Below are 16,719 nucleotides of genomic sequence, written 5' to 3'. Positions count from 1 at the left end.
TGTTAGGCATACCTAAGAGATTTGGCAGTGTCTCGCAGGGTGCTGACTGCATTTCTCACCTCCGACCATTTGAATGTGTCCGTCATTCTGTGAGGGTGGAGGTGCAGTCAGGCGTGGACTGAAGATCAGAATTAAGGAGGTATTCCTAGCATGAGACAGTGATTCTCTGATTCCTGCTACTGTAAGAGCTGAGGCAGGCTGCAGCACATTCTCAGCACAGGCTGTAAGTAAAGGCTGTCAGCCTGTGAGGTGGATCGTGGGGGTGTCTGAATTTCAAAGTTTTGAAGGTTTTGGCATGTCCCACCTGTGTTGCCCCACCTGAAAAATTCTAAAATCGCCATTTTTAAAGTTTGCTGACTGTGAAAAATGTCACGAATTTGACACAAATTTTTTAGTGGTGACATCTTGAATTTTTAGCGATCCTTTTTTCTAAGGCTCTCTGCTTCTCCAAAACTGCATTTTTTTGCACAAACCTTGTAGGGATGGAGTCCTTGGTCTCTCCTAGTATGAATTTTTGCCAGGATTATGCACTTTTAATGCCTCAGGAGCATCCTTGCGCCATGTGTTGTGCAGCAAAGCTGGGAGTGGTGGCTGTGCAAAGTTTGCCCTCTCCCCTGAATAAGCAGGTGATTAAACTCTCGGCTAGCCCGGTGGGGTGGCCCTCTTTGTTTTCAGGGCTTGGCATAGCTGATAGTTCCGTGTGCAAGGTAGCAGACCTTCTACAGCCTAAGTAACGCAAGATTAAGTCATATAAGGGTCACTCTGCCCCAGCAGCCAGAGGCCTTCTCAGACTTTGTGAAATATTTGTGGAATGAATTTCACAGCAGGCATTCTCCCCCTGCACAGTCCCGCTTTGCCTCAGATACTTCTCTCAGCAGTATTGCTGAGTAGTTCTTTGTCTCAGTCGGCCGCTGTTCCCTTATTCTCCAGCGCAGCGCTTCCCTGGACAGGGAACCAGAGTCTGTATTCTTGTACAATACCTCTGAAATGTACACCATAGGGTTGTTTATCACTTCCAGCCTTAAACTGTAGGAAACTCAAAACTAAATTCTAGTCCCTCCTCCTGTAGTCATCTCCTGTTACTCACCCCTGGACTTCCAATTTTGTTTCCTACAGCCTTTGCTGTAGGGTCTTGTCTCTTCTGCTCGTTCTTTATTTTTTTTTTAATTTGAGTCAATTAATTTTATATTTGGTGAGGGTCTTGCCCTGGTGCTGCGGATTCACCCTGCGGGGACATCCTTAGACAGGAGATCGCAGACTTTTACATTTCATATTGTCTGCTTCTGGGGGGGGGGTTCCGTTCTGCTGCAGTAAGCCCCCTGGACAGCCTGCAGGTCATCTCATCCCGGGTTCGTCCTTTAAGGGGTAGAGCACAGACTGCACGGCTCCAGGGAGGCGCAACCAGGATCAGGACTGGACAGTGTGTCATAAGAACATAAGAATTGCCGCTGCTGGGTCAGACCAGTGGTCCATCGTGCCCAGCAGTCCGCTCACACGGACCAGTGCCCTAACTGAAACTAGCCCTACCTGCATACGTTCTGGATCAACAGGAACTTGTCTAACTTTGTTTTGAATCCCTGGAGGGTGTTTTCCCTTATGACAGACTCCAGAAGAACGTTCCAGTTTTATACCATTCTCTGGGTGAAGAAGAACTTCCTTATGTTCGTACGGAATCTATCCTCTTTCAATTTTAGAGAGTGCCCTCTCATTCTCCCTATCTTGAAGAGGGTGAACAACCTATCCTTATCTACTAAGTCTATTCCCTTCAGTACCTTGAATGTTTTGATTATGTCCCCTCTCAATCTCCTCTGTTTGAGGGAGAAGAGGCCCATTTTCTCTAAACTTTCGCTGTACGGCAACTCCTCCAGCCCCTTAACCATCTTAGTTGCTCTTCTCTGGACACTTTCGAGTAATACCGTGTCCTTCATGTACTGGACGCAGTACTCCAGGTGAGAGCGCACCATAGCGTGTACAGTGGCATGATAACCTTCTCCGATTTGTTTGTGATCCCCTTCTTTATCATTCCTAGCATTCTGTTCGCCCTTTTCGCCACCGCACATTGTGTAGACCGCTTCATCGACTTGTCGATCAGAAATCTCAAGTCTCTTTCCTGGGAGGTCTCTCCAAGTACCGCCCCGGACATCCTGTATTTGTGCATAAGCTTTTTGTTACCTGCATGCATCACTTTACACTTATCCACGTTGAACTTCATCTGCATGTTGATGCCCATTCCTCGAGCCTGATTATGTCACATTGCAGATCTTGGCATTCCCCCTGTGTCTTCACTACTCTGAATAACTTTGTATCGTCTGCAAATTTAATCACCTCACTCGTCGTGCCAATGTCCAGATTGTTTATAAAGATGTTGAAGAGCACGGATCCAAGCACCAAGCCCTGCGGCACCCCAATGGTGACGCTCTTCCGGTCCGAGTATTGTCCATTTACCCCCACTCTCTGTTTCCTATGCGCCAGCCAGTTTTTAATCCACATGAGTATTTCACCCTCGATTCCAAGCCTTCTGAAAATTCAGATATACAATGTCGACCGGGTCGCCCTTGTCTATCTGCCTGTTTATTCCCTCAAAGAAGTGCAGCAAATTCGTCAAACACGATCTGCCTTTGTTAAAACTGTGCTGACTGGTCCTATTTATCCTGAGAGGTCCTGGTAGTCACTGTTCGAGGTGACAGAGAAGGTGAGGTGGTCAGAAGACTAAACTTAACCAAACTAAACCTTAAGTTTATATACCGCATCCTCTTCATAATTATAGAGCTTGGCACGGTTTACAAGAGCTTAATATAGGAAAGAATGGAATAATGGGGTTGGAGGTTGAGTACCCTAAATCCCTTTTTCTCAGCTCCTGATGTACTGATCTCCTTGCTTGCTTTATGTTTAGCTGGCTCGCCATTGATTTCTATTGCAACATATGTCATTGTGAATGTCTGTGTACCCACAGGTTTAGCGATTTTGGCAGGGACTGGAAAAGGGTTTTTGGGTGGTTTCCCTGCATGCCTTAGCCCAGGGGTAGGCAATTCTGGTCTTCAAGAGCTGCAGCCAGGTCATATTTTCAGGATATCCACAGTGAATATGTATGAGATGGATTTGCATGCACTGCCTCCTTGAGATGCAAATCTATCTCATGCATATTCATTGTGGATATCCTGAAAACCTGACCTGGCTGAGGCTCTCGAGGACCGGAATTGCCTATCCCTGCCCTAGCCCCCCCCCCCCCAACCTGGAAAATCGCCATTTTTCCGGGTTCCCTGTGTTTTTCCCAGGCAATTATAAGGCAAAATCAGCACCTGCGGCAGCCATCTTGGATTTTGTTTAAAATTTTTTAAAGTATTTTTTTTTTAAACCTTAGGAGCTTTGTTTTTGCTCCAAACTTCACAGATGGCCTCCTCAGGACAGGATGGCATGGATTCATGCCATAATTGTGGCGGATGGCTGTCGGATTCACAAATTACATAAACTAATTCAGTCGGGTTCAGGAGACAGAATAGTTAAATGATAACTTATAATGGGATATCAGAATGACCTTTCAAGCATAAAAGTAAGCTTGTCAGATCTATCACTCCTCATTCATCCCTCGTTATCTTGATTTTGTTATTCTTCTTATTTTTTGCATATTTTCTTTCTTTATCAATAAATATATAAATATTTTTAAATCACTTAACTTGTGGTAATATTAATTCATGCTTCCATCGCATTTAGCAAATACTCCCCAATCGCCAACGTGTTTCGCCATTCTTTATCAAGGCTGGGGATACTAAAAAATGAACATAAAAAGAAGTACCATCAATGTTCTATTTAACTTATTTAGTTCATACTATTATTTTATTGAAAACATTATTACCCCCAAATTTTTTTACCTGAATATATTTTCTCGTTACATTACTGTCTACCATGCCGGTGGTCCGTAAGAGTGGCCACGGCGTTCTTGCTCCCTACTGAAATATCCTGTTTCCCTGATGTCATATCCGGAGCACGGGGTCAGTATCAACCTCACAGGGGTCAACCAACCACCTCCCCCAGGGACTCGACTACAACCATAAAGTTTAATTATAAGTCAACCTGGGCTAGCCAGTCTGTCGTTTCATTAAGCCCCTCCGGGGCCATAGAATTTAATGTTAACATCCACCGTAATTCGTTCAGATTTAAAATTCTTTCCACATTGCCTCCCTCCCACCCTACTGTAACCATGTCCAATACTCTCCATTTGAGATTGCCTTGGCACGGTTGTATCCCATGGCCCAGGAATTTATCAAATGACTGGCCCCCCGAAAGTTGATTCGGCTGTGGCGCAGGTCACTAAGCATACTTCCTTGCCCTCTGATGGAGGGGTTGTCCAGAAGGATGTTCAGGACAGGCACGTGGATTTTATCCTCAAGCGCCTTTTTGTTTCCACGGTGGCGAGAGTGAGTTCTACAGTGGCTACTTCCTATGTTGCTCATGCGTATCACGCCAAGCTCAGTCAGGATCCCGAGGAGGTTGTCCTTCAGGAACTAGACTTCCTGGTCTCTGGGGTGAATTATTTGGCAGATGCCCTCTTTGACATGATGAAGGTTTTTGCTAAGCTTGAAGCTTATTCAGTATCAGCCCCACAAATGCTATGGATTCATCACGCTGAGTATGTTGCCTTTCAAAGGTTTGCTCTTGTTTGGCCAGGGTCTGGATGACCTCATGGCCAGTGTTCAGGACCATAAGCCTAAGGTTCTACCCAGTTCTAAGCCTCGACCCACACGGGATTCGGGATGGCCAAATTTTTGTCCCTATCGGTGCACTCACCAGTTCGCCAGGCCCCCGGTGACAAGCCAATGATTCGGAACCTCCAGACCTCGCTTTGGAGGTCAGGCCTGACAATAGTCTTTCAACAAATGTCCTCCTGTCCCCTCTAAGAAGCAGTTCTGATGCCAGGCCTCTGGCGCCTCTCCCTCAGATTGGGGGGGGGGTGACTTTTGGCCAACCTAGCAGAGTGGCAGAGGGTGACTTCGTTCGGACCAGTGGGTCCTAGATGTATTCAGAGAGGGTCTCGGACTGCAGTTGTACTGACCTTTGTTGGATTTCTTCCTGGCTTTGCCCACTGAACATCCGGAGAGAGTCCGGCGCTTGCGGGTCACTGTTCTCAGGTTGCTAGATCTGGCTGCCATAGAGCCCGTTCCAGTGGATGACTTGGGCTCCAGGAGATATTCGATATAATTCATCGTGCCAAGGAAAGGCTCCGAAGATTGGAGACCAATTCTGGACTTAAAGGCAGTGAATGTGTTAATGCGAGTTCTGCGTTTCCGAATGGAAACAGTGCATTCAGTTATAGCTGCAGTAGCGCCTGGGGAGTTCTTGGCTTCATTGGATCTCATGGAAGCGTACCTCCACATACATAAGAACATAAGAAGTTGCCTCCACTGGGTCAGACCGAGGTCCATCTCGCCCAGCGGTCCGCTCCCGCGGCGGCCCATCAGGTCTGCGACCTGTGAAGTGGTTTCTGACCACTTCTATAACCTACCTCAAGTTCTATCTGTACCCCTCTATCCCTTTATCCTCCAGGAACCTATCCAAACCCTTCTTGAATCCCTGTACAGAGTTCTGGCCTATCACTTCCTCCGGAAGCGCGTTCCATGTGTCTACCACCCTCTGCGTAAAAAAGAATTTTCTAGCATTTGTTCTAAACCTATCCCCTTTCAATTTCTCCGAGTGACCCCTAGTGCTTGTGGCTCCTCTCAGTTTGAAGAATCTGTCCTTATTTACTCTCTCTATGCCCTTAAGGATTTTGAAGGTTTCTATCATGTCCCCTCTAAGTCTCCTCTTCTCCAGGGAGAACAGCCCCAGCATTTTTAACCTGTCAGCGTATGGAAAATTTTCCATACCTTTTATCAGCTTAGTCGCCCTCCTCTGCACTCCCTCGAGTACCGCCATGTCCTTCTTGAGGTACGGCGACCAGTATTGAACACAGTACTCCAGGTGCGGGCGCACCATTGCGCGATATAGCGGCATGATGACTTCCTTCGTCCGGGTTGTGATACCCTTTTTGATGATGCCCAGCATTCTGTTTGCTTTCTTTGAGGCTGTCGCACATTGCGCCGATGGTTTCAGTGATGAGTCGACCATCACCCCCAGATCCCTTTCCAGGTTACTCACCCCTAGCAGTGTTCCCCCCATTTTGTAGTTGAACATCGGGTTATTTTTCCCTACATGCATGACCTTGCATTTCTCTACGTTAAAACTCATTTGCCACTTTTGTGCCCAGTCTTCCAGTCTCGTTAGGTCCCTTTGTAGGTCTTCGCAGTCTTCCGTGTTTCTAACCCTGCTGCAGAGTTTGGTGTCATCAGCAAATTTGATAACCTCACATTTTGTCCCCGTCTCCAGATCGTTAATAAATATATTGAATAGTAGAGGTCCCAGCACCGACCCCTGCGGAACTCCGCTCGTGACCCATTGCCAATCTGAGTATTGGCCCTTGACTCCAACCCTCTGTTTCCTGCCCGCTAGCCAGTGTTTGATCCATCGGTAGATATCCCCTTGCACCCCGTGGTTCCACAGTTTTTTAAGTAGCCGTTCATGAGGTACCTTGTCGAAGGCTTTTTGGAAGTCAAGGTAAATGATGTCTATGGATTCACCCTTATCCATCTGACTGTTTATTCCCTCAAAGAAGTACAGCAAGTTCGTGAGGCACGACCTTCCCTTGCAGAAGCCATGCTGGCTCGCCTTCAGTTGTCCATTGTTTTCTATGTGTTCGCAGATTGTGTCCTTTACCATTGCTTCCATCATCTTTCCAGGAACCGAGGTCAAGCTCACATACCAATCTTTCAGGAACACAGAAGGTTTCTGCGATTCCAAGTGCTAATATGGCACTTTCAGTTTGCAGCTCTGCCCTTTGAGTTGGCCTCAGCGCCAAGAACATAAGAATTGCTGCTGCTGGGTCAGACCAGTGGTCCATCATGCCCAGCAGTCTGCGTAATTGGCGGCCCTTAGGTCAAAGACCAGTACCCTAACTGAGACTAGCCTTACCTGCATACGTTCTGGTTCAGCAGGAACTTGTCTAACTTTGTCTTGAATCCCTGGAGGGTGTTTTCCTCTATAACAGCCTCCGGAAGAGCGTTCCAGCTTTCTACCACTCTGGGTGAAGAAGAACTTCCTTACATTTGTATGGAATCTATCCCCTTTTAACTTTAGAGAGTGCCCTCTCATTCTCTCTACCTTAGAGAAGGTGAACAACCTGTCTTTATCTACTAAGTCTATTCCCTTCATTATCTTGAATGTTTCGATCTTGTCCCTTCTCAGTCTCCTCTTTTCGAGGGAGAAGAGTCCCAGTTTCTCTAATCTACGGCAACTCCTCCAGCCCCTTAACCATTTTAGTCGCTCTTCTCTGGACCCTTTCAATTAGTACTGTGTCCTTCATGTACAGCAACCAGTGCTGGACGCAGTATTCCAGGTGAGGGCGTACCATGGCCTGCTACAGCGGCATGATAACTTTCTCCGATCTGTTCGTGATCCCCTTCTTAATCATTCCTATCATTCTGTTCATGGTGGTAGTGGCTGCTTACCTGCGCTCGCAGGGTGCTCTAGTCCATCTGTACCTAGACTACTGACTGATCAGAGCCTCCTCCCTGTCAGAGGGTCACAGGGCAGTTCACCAAATGGTGCATCTGCTAGAGCATCTGGGCTGGGTGATCAACCTGAAGAAGAGCCACCTTGAACTGACACAGGAATTTGAGTACCTGGGAGTCCGGTTCCACACGGCAAGAAACCAAGTGTTCCTACCGGATGCCAGGAAGATCAGGTTATGGAGTTCCATATGGGTCATGTTGGCAGTTCCGGACATGAAGACCTGGCAGTATCTGCAGGTCCTGGGGCTCATGTTTGCAACCATAGATGTGCTCCTGTGGGCCAGAGCATGGCTCCGGCCTCTTCAGCAGTCTCTTATGACTGTGGAATCTCCAACGGGATTCGTGGGTGTACTGCTCCCTTGGACGGCGGCGGCCCGCAGTAGCATGCTGTGGTGGCTGTATCCTGGGACTCTGGGCAAAGGGCTTCCTCTGGGAGTTTTGGTCTGGGTGACTGACAACGGATGCGAGTCTCTCTGGCTGGGGAGTGGTTTGCAGGTCTGTCAGAGCGCAAGGCCGGTTGTCTGTGTTGGAGAGCAGATGGTCACTCAGTCGCCTGGAACTATGGGTGATCCACTTGACCTTGTTGAGATTTCAACAGTGTCTCCATCAGGAAGGCTGTTCAAGTGTTTTCAGACAATGCGATGGCTATTGCCTATGTCAACTGTCAGGGAGGAACAAAGAGCCCCTACTGAGCCTGGACGCTTGGATGCTCTTTTCGTGGGCGGAAAAGCATCTGGTGGCCTTGTCCGCGGCCCACGTGGTGGGCGTCAACAACGTTCAGGCAGACTTTCTAAGTCATCAGATTCTGGACCCAGGAAAATGGTCCCTGTCCAGGTTGGTGTTCAAGTCCAAAGTCCAACGGTGGGGCCATCCGTCCTTCGATCTGATGGCGTTAGCCAAGAACCGGAAGGCAGACAGATTCTTCAGCCAATGCAGAGAGATCGGCAACGAAGGGTTGGATGCCCTGGTACAGCCTTGGCCTGAGGGGGATTTTCCCCCGTGGCCCATGATAGGGCGTGTTCTGTGCAGAGTGGCCTCTCACGTGTGCCAAGTGATCCTAGTAGCCCCGGACTGGCCTAGAAGACCGTGGTACGCAGACCTGCTGCGGTTCAGCATGGAGAGGGGTCTGTGACTCCCCTGTCATCAGTGGCTGCTCACGCAGGGCCCCACAGCGCTCCTAGATCTGGACCGCTTTGGTCTTACGGTTTGGTTCTTGAGCTCTCAGCATTGACAACTAGGGGCTATTCGTCTGCGGTCATCGCTACGTTCCTTCAGAAGGAATGTGTCGGCCTACATGAAAGATTGGAGATGCTTTCAGGCTTGGTGTGAGAGGGTTCAGGTGGATCCTTCAGCCCTTTCTGTGGTACATGTCCTGGACTTTCTGCAGGCTAGCATCAGGAAGGGTCTTGAGGTTTCTTTACTCCATGGTCAGATTGTGGGTCTCTTGTATTTGGGTCCCACTATTCTCAGGGGTTCACTGGCATTTCACCCAGATGTCTGCTTCTTGTAGGGAGGCTGAGGCCTCCCTTGCGACTACCTTGTCCTATGTGGAATTTGAACTTGGTTCTCCACTCACTGGCGCATCCGCCCTATGAACCTCTGGATTGGATCTCTCTGAAAGATCTTACTATCAAGACCGTTTTCCTCGTTGCGGTCACTTCTGCACGTAGAGTGTCGGAGCTTCAGGCTCTGTCGTGTAGAGATCCTTTTCTCCACATCATGGATTCAGTGGTCCTACTGAGGACAGTGCCTTCTTTTGTTCTGAAAGTGGTTTCAGCGTTCCATGTCAATCAGGAAGTTTGGCTGCCCACTTTTGTTTTATCGGGCTCCAAGTCCAAGGATCGTGTTCTGCGATCTCTGGATATGCAGCGTCTCCTTCTGCGATACCTGGAGACCACGAATGACTTCTGTCTTTCGGATCATCTGTTTGTGCTGGCGGGTCCTGACCGGCAGGGTAGGCTTGCTTCTAAGGCTACTATCTCTAGATGGATCCATGCGGCAATTTTTGCTGCTTATATGTCAGCAGGGAAGAAGCCTCCCATTTGGGTGAAGGCTTACTCTACTAGAGGAATGGCTTCCTCTTGGGTAGAATCCACAGCAATCTCTCCTGAGGAGATTTGCAGGGTGGCCACTTGGGCTTCTCTTCACACTTTTACATAGTTTTACAGACTTGATGTGGTGGCAAAACAAGATGCAGCTTTTGGGTCTTCAGTCCTGGTTTTGGGCTCATTGGGGCCCCCCTGATGTTCTGGGACTGCTTTAATATGTCCCGATGGTGTAGATTATGGAGGCATTGTACAAGAACGAAAGATTAGGTTTCTTACCTTTGCTAATCTTCTTTCTTGTAAATATCCTCTGGAATTTACACACCCACCCGTTTTTCTGTCCGATTCGCAGTTCGCCTGACCAGTAACTGGTAAGCTGGATTTCTGTCTCTGACCAACCTTGCTGAGAATCACATAATTGTTAATAATGTTAGGTTTGAGGGGTGCTGGGTGGTGACCCCTTATGCAACCTCAGGCTGTGTCTCCTTTATCCAAATTTATACTGTTTTCAAATTGTTTGATGTTCAAATTTAATGTTTTTGCAAAGTTTGGCAGTAAGGCACTAATTATTTTGAATTTTTTCTCATGAGCAGAATTGATATGTAGCGGGGAGTCCCCACACCCCCTCTATCTCTTTTCTTGTGTTTCTAGTTTTTATTGTAGATCTACCTGGCTTGTGTACTGACTGGAAGTCCATGGGTGAGTAACAGGAGATGACTACTGGAGGAGGGCTAGAATTTGGTTTTGAGTTCCCTACAATTTAAGGCTGGAAGAGACAAATAACCTAATGGTGTAGATTCCAGAGGATATTTACAAGAAATAAGATTAGCAACGGTAAGAAACCTAATCTTTCGTTATGGCTCTTCTGATCCCTCTGGAGCTTTAGAACCCAGGGATCACCCCACAGTTCTGCGCTTGTTTAAAGTCTGCAGCTTTGCTGGATCTTATTTTTGAGTCTTTGAAGTGAAGTTCAGTTTCCATTCAGCTGCAGGAGTTCAAGTCTGCCGAGGAGAGGAGGAGCGAGGGCAGGCCACAGGAGATCCTCCAACGCCAGCATCAATCCACCGCTGGTGACCACGTCGGGAGCCGTGCTGCATCGCACTGATGGCTTCTACTGCTGGACAAGAGCCAGGACAGGGAAAGCTGTGTTGAACCAGCTCTTAAAATAGTGAAGGCCATGTTTTGCTTGTTCCCTCTGGCACATGAGTGCCAATAGCTTCTGGGTCAGCCTCAGGTGGATTATTTGGTTGCTCTTAACTAAACTCACCTTTCTTCCCATTGAAGGTGGTGTGGTACTTAAAGATGTGCAGGACCACTGTGTGAATGTTGTCCTCTATAGGTATTTTGATGCAGCTGCTTTGGCCATAGAGGCTGCTTCGTCGGCGTCCTTTATCACACATGCCTGTCTGTCTCGGCTGCATACCCTGGAGAGTGAGGCTGTTGATCCTCCTCCTCAATTCCTTTTGTCTGGGAGTGATTATGTTGCTTTCGCTTTATATGATCTTAATCAGGAATACTTACCCTGACTGAGTGATCCTCCATGTGCACAGGCTTCTGCATCCCCATTTTGATGAGCAGTGATGCACGCTCCTGGTTCTCTCATTCACTTCGATTACAGCTACGGTGAGCCTCTTCAGAGAGGGAATGCTGAATCAGCTGTCAGCAGCGCATGTGGAGGATCATTCAATCAGGGTAAATATTACTGCTTTTTTGGGCCTCCCACTTTGAGCTTAGGCTCCCTCAAAATGAACATCTCCCCTGCTGGAGCTAGTAGGGATCCCCAAGCCTCACCAATTGACAGCCACCTCCTCCCCTTCCAACTTCCCAAGTTCTGCAGCTGGCAGCAATATTGCAGAGCTGCTGCCTTCCCTCCTCCCTGCCCCTTCCCCTCTTGGCTTTCATGCATGCATGAAAGTATTGGCAGCTTGAGGATATTGCCATTGGCTGCAAAGCTTGGAGATTTTGAGTTGCCAGACTGGAGGAAGATGTCTTCAGTTGGCAGGGCTTGGGAATCACCACTAGCTCAAGTATTTATAAATTGTACTCAGGCAGGGAGAAACTTTGGTGCCATTTCTACTCTTCTGAAATCTAAGTTGTCATCTGTGTCTGCCTACACTAAGGCATGGAAGACTTTCCAACATTGGTGCGACCAACAAAGTATGGAGTCGTATTCCACTCCTATTTCCATGGTGCTCGCCTTTCTTCAACCGAGCCTTGATAAAGGGCTCACTGTGGCTTCTCTGCGAACCCGGGACCATAGTCCTTCCCCTGGTTTTGTCTGGCCTCACCAAGGCTCAGTTTGAACCTCTGAAAGATGCTTCTCTCTTGGACCTGACACTGAAGGCAGTTTTTCTGGTTGCCATTACCTCAGCGAGACCGTTCTCGGAACTCCATACTCTGTCTTGTAGAGAGCCTTTCTTGAGGATCTTAGAGACAGGGATCTCTCTCCACACATTCCTTCATTTCTACCGAAGGTGCTGTTGGCATTCCATGTTAATCAGGAAGTGTGTTTGCCTGTTTTTCAGCCTACAGGTTCTAAGATGCAGGACCGCAGACGCAGGACCACATTTTGTGAAAATTGATTGTCCAAAGAGTTCTTCTATATTATCTGGAGTCACTAATGAGTTTCGCCTCTGACCATCTTTTTGTGCTAACTCATTCTTCTAAGCGGAGTGCTGCCGTTTCCAAGGCCACTATTTCCAGGTGGATACATAAGGCCATTTTGTCAGCCTAAATTCTTTGCAATAAACAGTCTCCTGTGTCTGTTAAGGCGCATTCTACCAGAAGCATGGCCTCCTCATGGGCCGAGGCTAAAGTGATCTCCCCTGATGAGATCTATAGGGCAGCTACATGGTCCTCTCTGCACACATTTGTCAAATTCTATAGTGTGGATGTGGCAGTGAGACAGGACTCTGCCTCCAGGTCCTGTCTTGGTGGTCGGCGCAGTCAGCCCGCCCTAGCCTTTTGGGACTGCTTTTGCACATCCCATTTGTCTAGAATGTCTCACCTATTGCACTGGAAAAAGAGATTATGTGTTTACTCTGGTAAGCTCTTTTACTGTAGATAGATGACACATTCTAGACTCTCGCCCTGCCCTTCCTGTACCTACCTACTGTCTCAATCTGTTTATGCTTCTCCAAGTTGATTCTTGGATGTCAGTCAGCCAATGGGCTGGGAAGAATCTGTATATATGTTCCTGTTTTGTGCAAGGGTCGTTTCTGAGCTCCTTTGATGCATTTGTTGTCTGTTTGCAGTTAATGTTCACATATTAATTCTTGAGCAGAATTGTTGTTTATGGACTTGATTACCATTGATGTCTCTACCGCCCGTTTTGTGAGGTGGCTTTTAATGCTTGGGTACTAACTACAGCTACAGCCAGAATGAAGTGAGTGAAGTAGAGCAGTCGCATAAAAAAATCCAGAGTGGATTCCTTTTGCATATGGCACGCAGCCATTGGGACACAACACACTTGTCTAGAAAGTCTCACCTATCTACTTGAAAATAGCTTACAAGGGTAAGTACATAATCTTTCCTATGCTTTATCTACCAGGAGGTTTCTGAAAGACTGCTTAAAACTACAGTAGAATAAAGGGCTGTCATAATTTGTATTCTGTTTTATATTCATAATATATATCATACTCATTGTGCTACCACAGTACTAAGTTTGAATTTCTTCACATTTTTAAAGTGGCTCGCATATTGAAAACTGGCATTCAATCCTGAGGAATGGTCTTGTCGTTGCCTCCAACACAAGATTACAGGTAATTTGGTTAAATTTATAGCTATGTTGAAATTATACTGCATGAAATTAGGGGGGGAGAAATTATCAACATGGGTTACCAATGTTGAGATATTTTAGCACAGTGTCTCATTGCATAACATGGGACCCTGCTATAAAATAAACTGACTTAATAGTACAGTACTCTCTCAATATTCACAGGGGTTCTGTTCCAGGAACCCCCACGAATGTTGAAAAACCGCGAATATGGTTTTTAAGCAGGGGAGACAGGAGAGGGCAGTTGGAGAGGCAGGAGAGGGCAGCTGAAGCGCCGGCGAATGAAGGAAATCACTCACTGTATGTTCCGACCGCCTCTTCCTGTACTAAAGTAAGCTTTGACACGCAACTCCTGATTGGTGAGGCCCGACTTTAGTACAGGAAGAGTCAGTTGGAGCATACAGGAAGAGTGATTTCCTTCACTCGCCGGCGCTCCGGCTACCCTCTCTTGCCTCCCCTTCGCGGTCAGAAAATACAGCGAATGAGCAGGACCGCAAATTCGCAGGGAAGCACTGTAGTTCAGTTTAATTTCCCTCCCCCACCTAAGATGAGTTATTTTACTATAGGTTATGATGTTTTAGCACAGAGTATCATTGCATAAGTTGCTAAAATGGCACAATGTGATAAAATAACCATATAACAGAAGCTCATTTTGATAACCTTCTCCTTAAATCTTTCAGTTCCTCTTCATGTTCAAGTTTTTTTAAAAGAAACTTTTTTTTAGATTGCTGGAGAACTTGTGATTTTATTCACTGAATAAAAGTTGGCTTATAAATTATGCAGAGTTTCCAATAAGCGGTATAGAAAGCAAAAAGTTTAAGTGAAAATCTGAAAGGGATATTTGGGGATGAATGGCCTTTTTAATGTAAACACTTCACAATCAGCCAATTAGACTTTTGGAAAATATGAGATATTTGGGTATACAATTAGATGTTGCTCTATCGTTCAAATTCTAATTAACTCTGTGGTTAGGTCTTGCTTTGCATCGTTATGTCAAATTCGATTAATACGTCCTTACATAGACAAAACTTGTGAGTCTTTGATACACCCTTTGTTTATCTCACATTACTGCAATATTATTTACATATTAGTGTTTAAGCCCGTTAGATTAACAGGTGCTAGAATAGATGTGTAGACTTAACAGATCACAAAATTTAATGAAAACTTACCGTGTGAGCTGTCTGTCTTTTTTTCTTTCTCTCTCTCTCTTTGGTCGCTGTCTGTCTGTCTTTATTTCTTTCTCTCTCTCTCCTTGGTCGCTGGCTATCTGGCTTTCTTTTTTTCTTTCTCTCTCTCTTTCACCGCTGGCTGTCTGTTTTTTGTTTTATTTTCTTTCTCTCTCTCTCCTTGGTCGCTGTCTGACTGTTTTTTTTTTCTTTCTCTCTCTCTCCTTGGCCGCTGTCTGTCTTTTTTTATTTATTTATTAATTTTTCTATACCGTTCTCTCAAGGGAGCCCAGAACGGTTTACATGAATTTATTCAGGTACTCAAGCATTTTTCCCTGTCTGTCCTGATGAGCTCACAATCTATCTAAGGTACCTGGGGCAATGGGGGGATTAAGTGACTTGGCCAGGGTCACAAGGAGTAATGTGGGTTTGAACCCACAACCCCAGGGTGCTGAGGTTGTAGCTTTAACCACTGCGCTACACACTCTGTCTTTTTTTCTTTTTCTCTCCTTGACCGTTGGCTGTCTTGTCTCTCTCCCTGGCCCCCTGTCTGTTATTCTTTCTAGCTTTCTGTCTCTCTCCCTGCCCGCTGTCTTTCTATGTGCATCTGTCTTTAGTTCTCATGCGCTGTCTGCCTGTCTTTCTCTCTCCATGGCCCCCTTCTGTCTCCCCCCCAGAGCAAACCAAGATTGCTGCCTGCCCCCCAGAACATCCCTCCCCCCAAAGCATAACACGTTTGTTCCCTGGCCCCCTTTCCTCTCCCCCCCCCCCACTTCCCTGTGCAGCAGCAGCAGCATTTCCCTCCCATCCTTCTCTGTGCAGCAGCACCCCTTGCCTGCTCCCATTGTCCTGCAGTAGCCCTTCTCCCTTCCTTTTACTTCCCCCGTCCAGCAGCACCCTTTGCATTTTCCCTGTCCTGAAGTAGCCCTTATCCCTTCTTTTTAACTCCCCCCCTGTCCAGCAGCACCCCTTCACTGCTCCCCTGTCCAGAAGTAGCCCTTCTCCCTTCCTTTTACCTCCCCCATGTCCAGAAGAACCCCTTCCCTGCTCCCCCTGTCCAGAAGTAACCCTTCTCCCTTCCTTTTACCTCCCCCATCCAGCAGTACCCCTTCCCTGCTCCCCCTGTCCTGCAGTAGCCCTTCTCCCTTCCTTTTGCCTCCCCCCTGTCCAGCAGCACCCCTTCCCTGCTCCCCTGTCCAGAAGTAGCCCTTCTCCCTTCCTTTTACCTTCCCTCTGTCCAGCAGCACCCCTTGCCTGCTCCCCCTGTCCTGCAGTAGTCCTTCCCACCCTCTTCCCTGGTTTTCATTATCCCTCTGTCCCTCTGTCTCCCCAAAAGGTTGTTGCTGCAGCATTCCCCCGCGGTCTCACACAGACGTAGGCAGCATTTCCCTCCCCCCTCCGCGGTCTCATATAGCCATTAGTAGCGTTTCTCATCCCCCTACTCCACTCTCCTCCCAGGTCTCACACAGCCGTGGGCAGTGCAGCATTCACAACTCACTGCTCCTGCTTGGTTCGGTCCTTCATCGCTGCCGGTTTCCACCTACTTTTTGCAGCGAGGAAGGCCCAAGAAAGGCCCGAAGCAAGCAGGAGCAACAAGTTGAAGCCTCCCTCCCTGCCCTAGGCTGGAAGCGACATCAGTAATGTGAAAAATTGGCGCTTTAGGCTCCTTTTATGTGCCGCAAACCAAACCGCCACAGGCTCCACTGCTGCACGTGCCACAAATGGAACATGGCCACAGAGGCACAAATCACGGTGGCAGGGATCACGCCATTTCAACTGTGCATGCGCGGGTAAGGGTTTTGTTATATTAGATTTTATTGGTCTTCCGAAAATAGCTCTTAAAAATTGCAGACTATCCATAATACTGCCATTAGGGCAGGGCTGCCCAAGTCCAGTCCTCGAGATCTACTGGCAGGCCAGGTTTTCAGGATATCCACAATGAACATGCATGAGAGAGATTTGCCTGCACTGTCTTCATGGTATGCAAACCTCTCTCATGCATGTTCATTGTGGATATCCTGAAAACCTGGCCTGCCAATAGATCTCGAAGACCGGACTTGGGCAGCCCTGCATTAGGGTATTAACAAACGTCCGTAAATATGACCATGTCATTCTGTTCCTGAAAGATTTTC

At 47.3% G+C, this 16,719-nt stretch overlaps 1 protein-coding gene across 3 annotated transcripts in view; it reads left to right on the top strand.

The window, feature by feature from the left end:
* The window catches only part of PARP8 (poly(ADP-ribose) polymerase family member 8), a 505,058-nt gene that overhangs the window by 403,272 nt on the left and 85,067 nt on the right, over nucleotides 1-16,719 (top strand). For 2 of the 3 annotated variants that reach the window (XR_004538172.1, XM_033931570.1), the window contains exon 21: nucleotides 13,335-13,407. The exons of the other annotated variant lie outside the window; for it this stretch is intronic. Coding sequence is in view for 1 of the 2 variants with exons in the window: in XM_033931570.1 (XP_033787461.1) it covers nucleotides 13,335-13,407 (73 nt within the window). In the remaining variant the exon portion in view is untranslated. The remainder of the gene's footprint in view (nucleotides 1-13,334; nucleotides 13,408-16,719) is intronic. 3 annotated transcript variants of the gene reach the window in all.

This window comes from Geotrypetes seraphini, chromosome 1, assembly GCF_902459505.1.
Source record: "Geotrypetes seraphini chromosome 1, aGeoSer1.1, whole genome shotgun sequence".
NCBI classification, from domain to species: Eukaryota; Metazoa; Chordata; class Amphibia; order Gymnophiona; family Dermophiidae; genus Geotrypetes; species Geotrypetes seraphini.
The sequence above is the reverse complement of the archived record's forward strand: the minus strand, read 5'-3'. Positions and strand labels throughout refer to the sequence as shown.